General features: G+C 40.4%; 1 protein-coding gene across 1 annotated transcript; it reads left to right on the top strand.

The window, feature by feature from the left end:
• The first annotated feature begins 4,012 nt into the window (after nucleotides 1-4,012).
• LOC145553996 (nuclear factor 7, ovary-like) lies at nucleotides 4,013-7,712 on the top strand. Its single transcript, XM_081613216.1, has one exon. It carries the CDS (start codon nucleotides 4,028-4,030, stop codon nucleotides 5,417-5,419), a length of 1,392 nt encoding a protein of 463 aa, XP_081469342.1. The 5' UTR covers nucleotides 4,013-4,027; the 3' UTR covers nucleotides 5,420-7,712.
• The last annotated feature ends 1,075 nt before the right edge of the window (nucleotides 7,713-8,787 follow it).

The raw sequence follows: 8,787 nt of genomic DNA on the forward strand, positions 1-8,787 counted from the left end.
GTTTTACTAAACTGTCTTATTTAAATAAATACACCTTTTCAATGCTGAGGCATTGTGAGACCAGGCATGAGAATGAGGTCCCAGATACACCTAGATAAACTCAGATATGCAGCCATTCTACAAATTACTCAGTTGCTTTTTATAAATTATTTCATATACAGTGAACCCTCGCTGTAACGTGGTTCACTTTTCACGGTTTCGCTACTTTGCAGATTTTTTTGTGCAGTTTTTCCCCCACAGTGTTCTTCGTCCTAATTGACCATATGATTGGTAAAAACAGTCTCCGCGCTACCCGAGTGCCAATAACGTTACGGCGTTTAATACAGATTGGCCACTCAGGAGATGGAAACTGAAACTTTCAATGTCTGCTGGAAAAAAAAAACTGACCAAAGGCAGCGCAAAACCCGACCGGAGGCTTGTTGATGAGATCCATAACTCTGCCGTAGATACAGCTGTGAATCTGGCGGGGCAGGTTGGAGGAAACGCTTTAATGATATGACTCCAGATCACATTAATGCCCGATTGATGAACACGCACATGCGCTGACCTGAAAACAGGTTTTGTTCTTTGGTTTCAATGTAGAGTATTTATTTATCACGAGCCTATCACGAGTTATTTTCGGAACGCAACCTCTAAGAAAAACAAAGGTTCGCTGTAAATGTAGTGTTTAGTTCATTTTCTTCTTCAGCAGAAGTTTTGTCAAAAAAGCGTAACAGGCTTAATTTCAAAAGGTTGTAAAAACTATTTCTTTAATAAAAATGTGTGGGGAAAAAACAGTCCATGCATCCTCATTCCAAACACATTTACTTAAATTGTCACTTTATGGTACATGTTCACATTCTTTATTGACTGTATATCAAATATATTTTAAATGTAACTGAAGATATGACATAATACAACATATAATGTTCAATAAAATACAAAGACTTAAATCTTATTGTCTTATGGTCATCAAATCACTACGTTGCCTGTAGGAATTTTGTAGGAATTTTTAATGTCCAGCAGGTGTCAGTATTGAGTGACACAGTATCGACACAGTATCAATACAGTGTTGCTAAGAGTCGAAACGCCTCATGACGCCTCATTTACCCATCACTACTGTCATGCAATCATCTAACTCAGATTTTCTGGAACAGAGACGCATCTAAGCACGTTGAATCAATGTCAGCTGTTTTGCCCTTCCCCTCCTCTCCTCCTCATCAGATCTCTAGGTGAGAGCATTTTATTACTTAGTGGGGGTTATCACATTGTAAATAGTGGGATAGTGGGTGATGATTCATTTCTGCACATTTTCTTACTTGTTCATAAAAATTCCTACTGACTGTGATATTTTGACACAAAAACATCTACAACTTACTACAAGGAGTGGAGCGGTCCACCCCTGCTATTTACATGAGTGGGATGGCCCAAACACACAGCTGCTTTGCTGTTGGCTTGTTGGCAAAACATGTTAATTCAATGTTGAATTGCCATCATGTGCAATCTGGGTACAGAACAGAATCGTACCACATAGTGCTTAAGTTAAAACGTGATTAACCCTCACCTGTAGTTGGAGGCCTTAGTCCTTGACGCAGCTGTCGCAGGTTCGATTCCCGGCCTTGGCAACCTTTGCTGCATGTCTTCCCCCTTTTCTCATTACCCCCTTTCTTGTCAATTAACTATCAAATAAAGGCCACTAGAGCCAAAAAGCATCTTTAGCAAAATAAAATGTAAAAATGTGAAACCCTCACCTAAAATTAAAATTGTTTCACCCAGAGCCCAAAGAGGAGGGGAGGAGAATGGAAAGGGGGAGGAGATTGAGGGGTAGATGGGGCCAAGTGAGGAAGGGGGAAGGGGGTGTGTGTAGAGGGTGTGAAAAACAGCGTACATTGATTGAACATTTAGATCACGAGTTCTTCCCCAAACCTTGTCCTCAAGGCAAACTGACCTGCGTGTTTTCATTTCAGCAAAACCCTGTTAATCAGACATCAATTAAAATCATGTCAACCTACCCAGCTTCTGTCATTGACCTCAATCATAAATTCAACCTTTGTGATCATAATTCAACATTGAATTAACAATTTTTGCAAACAAGCAAACAGCGAGTTTGGACCATCCCACTCATAAATGGTAGGGGTGGACCGCTTCACTGCTCATACTAAGTTGTAGATGTTTTCGTGTCAATATATCACACACTAACAGTAAGAATTTTTATTTCAAGTAAAAAAAGTCTACAGAAAGTAAACACCACTCACTATCCTCTACAGTGTTATTAAAAATGTGATAACCCCCGCTCAGTAATAAAATGCTCTCACCCAGAGCTCTGGTGAGGAGGAGGTGAAGAAGGTGTGTGGCAAAACAGCTGACATTGATTCAACATTGATCAGACGTTGATCAGACTTCAGCATATCAGTCATCAGATTTCAACCACAAAACAACATTGATTCATTGACACAGTTTCAACGGTTTGATTGGATGGTTGTTTGATGGTTGTTCCACCATCATTTGTCGACTTCAACCAAAAAGGAACGATTCTAACTATTTTTCAACGTTGATTTAACATCGTGTGCTATCTGGATAGAGCCCAGCTGAGACAATCTGAGTATTTGCTAAAGGAGTCTGTCTCCGCCTTGTCAGATTTAATTTCTTTAACTGGTGTGGTTAGAGAACCATTCACAAGGTTAAAGAGTGAGAAAAGGACACGGAGTCATAAACTCAAAATGATTCAAGATCTAATTATTATGACAGGAGCAAAAAAACCTCAATCACAATGACATGAATGTGAAATCTGGACAACTGACATTTATCCAAGTTTTAATAACTGGAGCTTCTTAATTATTCATCTCAAAATGAGTTGATGAATCAAAGTATCAACACCAAATCACTGATTTAAAACCTGTAAAACAACTCTTCCATATTTACACTGACAACTGCACAAGGTTAAATACCAACAGGAGGAGGAGGAGCACACACCCTGGTTAGAGACCAAGCGGTGCATTGCGTCCTCTCCTAATAATCCAACCCCTACTGCATGTAATCCTAGTAGTTCCTCTGCAGCAAGTTCAAACGTCTTGTGACTTGAAAATATTGTCAGCAGCTCAACTTTCTCAGCTGATTTTGGCTCACCCCCAAATACAACCTGCAGCTCTAAGCTTACAGCTCGTTCAAGGGGCTGGAAACCATTCATGCATGACATTAGAGTTTGAAACCAGGTAGGAGGTTCACGCAGTAGGTTGCCTTTATTTCTCATATTCTGGCAAAGATCTTGTAGTCAGGGAATGAAATTCTCGTGAGGGGCAAAACAAGAAAAAGAAAAAGAATGGGCCAAAAATAACAGTGCATGACGGATTCCCCTGGTACAACTGGTAAAAAAATACTTTCTGTAATATTTACTGTTTTCCAGTTTTCAGCTACAGTAAAAAAAAATGGCATTCAATTGAAATCAAAACATTTCTGATTCTGATCCAGTTGTTGTGAAAACAGGACAAACTTTGCTCAACACCAAACATCATTTTCACCTCCAGAGTCTGAAACTGACAGAAAAACAGCAAACAGAAGGAAACTGAACATGAAATGTGTTCATTTGAATTTCATAGATAGTGGAGACCCTGGAAGAGTTTTATGAGAGGAAAAATATATTTTCACTTCAAGTAGGAACAAAGTCATGAATCAGAAAAAGCTGTAGTGTTTTAATAAAACTGCAGATTAAGATTAAATCCTCTAGAGGGCGCCACATCTCCGCCTCTGGACTGATTCCAACAGGAACAACTGGAAAAACCAGGAAACGGTTCAGAGAGAAAAACTCACTGAGTAAACACCCTGAGGATGAACTCTGACTCCTGCCTTCGTCTCCGACTGAAATCAAACTAACTCTCAACAAGGAGAACAGAGGGAGAACTGAGCAACTAGACGCTGAAACACAGACTGCTGCAGGAGGAAATCAAGCAAATCAAAGTGAAAGTAAGTTCATAAAGTTTCTACAGGAGAGAAACTGACTTCCTGGTTTGACTTTCTGTCTGCTGTGATTTCAGCTTCACTCTGAGACAAAATGGCTTCCAGATCAGATGATGATCTCTGCTGTCCGGTCTGTCTGGAAATATTTAAGGATCCGGTTCTTCTGTCATGTAGCCACAGCTTCTGTAAGGAGTGTCTGCAGAAATACTGGAGAGAGAAACCAGCAAGAGATTGTCCAGTTTGCAAGGCGATATCATTCATCAAAGATCCTCCCTGTAATCTGGCTCTGAAGAATCTGTGTGAGTCTTTGTTACAGCAGAGAAACCAAAAAGCTTCAGAGGATCTCTGCTCTCTGCACTCTGAGAAACTCAAACTCTTCTGTCTGGACCATCAGCAGCCAGTTTGTGTCGTCTGCAGAGATTCAGAAAAACACACCAACCACAGATTCAGACCCATCGATGAAGCTGCTCAGCAACACAAGAAGAAGTTTCAGGAAACTCTGGAGCCTTTAAAGGAGAAGCTGGAGCTCAGGAAGAAAGTTCAGGAGGAGTTTGATCAGACAGCAGAACACCTGAAGGTCCAGGCCCGACACACAGAGAGGCAGATTAGGGAGCAGTTTAAGCAGCTTCATCAGTTTCTAGCAGAGGAAGAGGAGGCCAGGCTGGCTGCACTGAGGGAGGAAGAGGAGCAGAAGAGAGGGATGATGAAGGAGAAGATGGAGGCTCTGAGCAGAGAGATAGCAGCTCTTTCAGACACAGTCAGAGCCACAGAGGAGGAGCTGAGAGCTGCAGACGTCTCATTCCTGCACAACTACAAGGCTGCAGTGGAAAGAGTCCAGCGCTGCCCCCTGCTGGAGGATCCACAGCTGCCCTCAGGAGCTCTGATAGACCAGGCCAAACATCTGGGCAACCTGGCCTTCAACATCTGGAGCAACATGGAGACCATGGTGACCTACACTCCTCTGGTTCTGGACCCAAACACGGCTGGTCCATGGCTCTATCTGTCTGAAGATCTGACCAATGGGAGGATAGGAGAGAAACAGCAGCTTCTTGGTAATCCAGAGAGATTTGATGATATTTACTGGTGTTCTGTTCTGAGTTCTGAGGGTTTTTACTCAGGGAACTACAGCTGGAAGGTTGATGTTGGAGACAGTGAATACTGGAGTCTTGGTGTATTAGCAGAGTCTGTTAAGAGGAAGGGAGGCATAAAGTCTGGATTGTTGGTTATATTTTTCTCTTCAGGTGAATATTCAGCATGTTCTCCATCAGACCCTTCCACTCCTCTCTCAGTCCAGAAGAATCTCCAGAGGATCAGAGTGAATCTGGACTGGGACAGAGGAAAACTGTCCTTCTCTGATCTGGATACTAACACACACATACACACCTTCACACACACCTTCACTGACAAGATGTTTCCATTCTTCAACACTAATAAAACATTAAAGATCGTACCGATGAAGATCTCAGTGATGAAGCAGCAGCTCTGATGATCTCAGCATGAAGAACAAAGTCCAGATAAAAACTTATTGATCAGATTGAAACTGTGAGTTTTAAAGAGGAAACTAGAGATGATAAGATCTGATCATCTCCATATGTAATTTACTGGGACTAGACCTCATCACATCGGGAGCAGCCATCTTGTGCAGTGCTGACGGTTTGACAGTTTCTCTCCCAGATGGAAATGTTTTACCCTGTGGTTCTGTCAGAACCTTTGGACAGTTTTTTTTCCAGCCTGTGGAGGCCCAGTATGCAGACATGTGACCAGAGACCATCCAGCACACGGGCATCCTCTCTGCCTACCTGAGGTGGAAACCCTGGGTTCCTACCCTCCAGGTCTGCCTCATGTCACCCTCTTCTATGGCAGCACAGATTGCAGACGGATTGGTACCAGGAGAAACTCCAGGAGGAGCTGAGAGGTGAACCATGGTGTATTCTTTGACAGAACGTGTCACTGAGGGGTTGGCTGCAACTGCCTCACTACCAACTGTAGCATGATGTCAGGTGAAGCGTCTCCTGGACATTACAGCCTGAGTATGAAGTGAAAGAGCTGGGAGGAGCAGCTACACGTCATCTCCAGCTTCCCGATTGGGCCCCACCCAAATCCATCCATCCATTTTCTTAACACCCTTGTCCCTTAGTGGGGTTGGGAGGTGTGCTGGTGCCTAACTCCAGCTAACGTTCCTGGCGAGAGGCAGGGTACACCCTGGACAGGTCGCCAGTCTGTCGACTCAAATATCTGGGTTAAAATATTCACCTTCCTCCAAAACAAATTGGATCAACAGGACAGCAAAAGACTAATCAGTCTCCTGGCTAAATGTCCCCTTGGGACGTTTCAGCTACACACCTATTGGATCAACCAGAACCTCCACAATCAGGCCCAGCTGACATGCAATGTTACATTATCTGTTTAAAAGCAGCAGATCTTATGATTTCCTGTCCCTCATATTCATCAACATTTAATTCTCCAAACACCAGATAAACTGAGATTATTTCCACATGACACTTAAATCTCACATGTAAAATTATTGATACATCTTTAATATCATCAATATCATTTTTGGTCTTTGAAACTCTCATCTTATACAACATATTTACCAATAAGCAAATTTTTTAACAGTTTTTTTTTACTTGTTTATATTTGTATTGTTTTGAACTCATCATTCAGTCCATTCCAGACATTTACTCCATACACCGATAAACAAAAACGGTTTTGGTTGTTCGAATACATTGTTTTATTTTTTCATTTCCTTCTCCTCCTAAATTATAACCCTCCTCTCTGTCACTAAACATTTCCTGTATGTTGGGTGGAAGTTGCTGATTTCTGACCTTAAACATGAATTTTATAGTTTTAAATGTTACAAAGTCCCAGAATTTCATTTTATTTGATTTAATAAATAACTGGTTTGTTTTCCCAACATCCCACTTTATGTATTCAGATAGATTTTTTGTGTGACATAAAAAAGCTGTAAATTTGTTTTGTATGTATTTTCCCATCCATCCCATCCCAAATTGAATGTATTGTCCAGTAAAAATCTAATCCCATCAGAGCATCTACACTTTTGGCTAATTTACATTTTATCTGTGGTTTCCAGCTAAGTTTATCATCTGACACGCAAAAATTTGATTTCATGGTCTTGTTGTAAATCAACACTGTCAATAGTTACTTTAATTGCATTATTTTATTGTTTTTTACAGTTTCCAAATATCATTTAGTGATAATTTATTGTTTCTGAACCATTGTTGTAGTTTTTTCATTTCCACCTCTGAGAGGTTTGAATGTTTTCTCCAGAACAGAAAATACTTGTATCATCTGCACATATAATGTATTTTATAAGGTTTGTTACTTTGACTATGCCATTTATTTACAAATTGAACAGTTTGGGTCCCAACTCTGATCCCTGTGGAACCCCACATGTTCCACAGGTATCCACGGATTGTTGTGAGATTAGTTTTCATTGTATATCTAGTGTAACAGTAGTTTGGTTTCCTGACCACTGGGGGAACACTAGAAAGATATACCGAAAACGCGTTTGAATAAAAAGCTGTTTATGCTGTTACCTCGCGCTCTAGCTAAATAAAGAAGTACGGCTTTCCAACCGACGATTGCTTCTCCTGTCTTCCCTCATATCATGACACTGATTTTTGATTATCTAGTTCTATAAACTGTTTCCTTTGTCCAAAGTAGCTTCTAGTTTAATGCTTCCTCCCTAATCCCAGATGTTTCCAGTGTTAGTAAGATGTCATGATTGATGGTATCAAAGGCTGTTTTCAGATCTACAAATAAACCAATTGCAAATTTCCTTTTATAAAACTGTCTATGATTTATTCTGTTAACGTCATTCAGCTTCATGCTGTAACTGCATGGAGGCTGTTTGTTACAACTTAATATAGTTTTCTTCATAAATTGGTTTTAATTGAGCTCTGTTTGACAGAGAGACTTTGATATTGTGAGGTTGTTGTTGTAACTCGTTCATCAATGATTTTATCTTCTTATGTTTGCAGTTTAAGGAAATGAAGATGAAAGAGGAAGCCAGAGAAATCTAGTGAGGATGAACCTTCACATCGTCTTAAAAAATTGTAAATTTTAAATAATTAATCAAAAGGTTTACTTTATGACATTTAAAATTATTGCTTAACTTTTGATGAACGTCATTAGAAGGGGACATTTTAGTTTGAACAACTACAAAAAGGGAAATAATACCTAAGCTACATTTCTGTTGACATGAATTATTCAAACTGCAGGGGGCAGTAGAGAGTAGTGGTCAGTAGTGGTGTTTTGGAGGTTAAATAAGTGCAGAGTAAAGAATAAAACTTTTATTTTCACACTTCAACTTGGTTTCTGCCATGCTAACTCTCGCTGTTTAACATCAGTATTTTTTTTGTTAAATCTATTATAGCATATTACACATTTAAATATGTCTTGGCATGTTTCCTAATGACATCATTAAGATTATTAATAGTTAACGATAAGTGTGAACTGGAAGTGATGGGCACCATCTTGGTGAACAAAGGGCAGGTAAACCAGGACAAACTTACAACCTCCTAAATATTCAACAGTTCTATTTCATCCCTACTTACCGCCAGAGGCGGTGTTTAAAGCACTGAATGATCACTCTTGCGCATGCACAGGTTGAGAATCTTATACCAACATGGTCACGTGTGACCCCCTATGACACCGGTAAGTCTATATAGTCACGTGACAATGACAGCTCAGTCCCTTTTCATCTTCTCGTATGCAAGTTGAATAGGTGGTAAGAATTTGATTGTTGCGTGTCGCTGGTAGCCTCGAGACTACGGTCGGCGCTGAGAGGATTTTCTCGCCCTCCAGAGGCTGCGCAAACTCTTCATTGATACA

Source organism: Poecilia reticulata, chromosome 12 (assembly GCF_904066995.2).
Source record: "Poecilia reticulata chromosome 12, P_reticulata-male-v2, whole genome shotgun sequence".
Classification (NCBI taxonomy): Eukaryota; Metazoa; Chordata; class Actinopteri; order Cyprinodontiformes; family Poeciliidae; genus Poecilia; species Poecilia reticulata.

Excerpts from the sequence above, each read along its gene's own strand:
- LOC145553996 (XM_081613216.1), top strand. The coding sequence starts at position 4,028 with ATGGCTTCCAGATCAGATGATGATCTCTGCTGTCCGGTCTGTCTGGAA.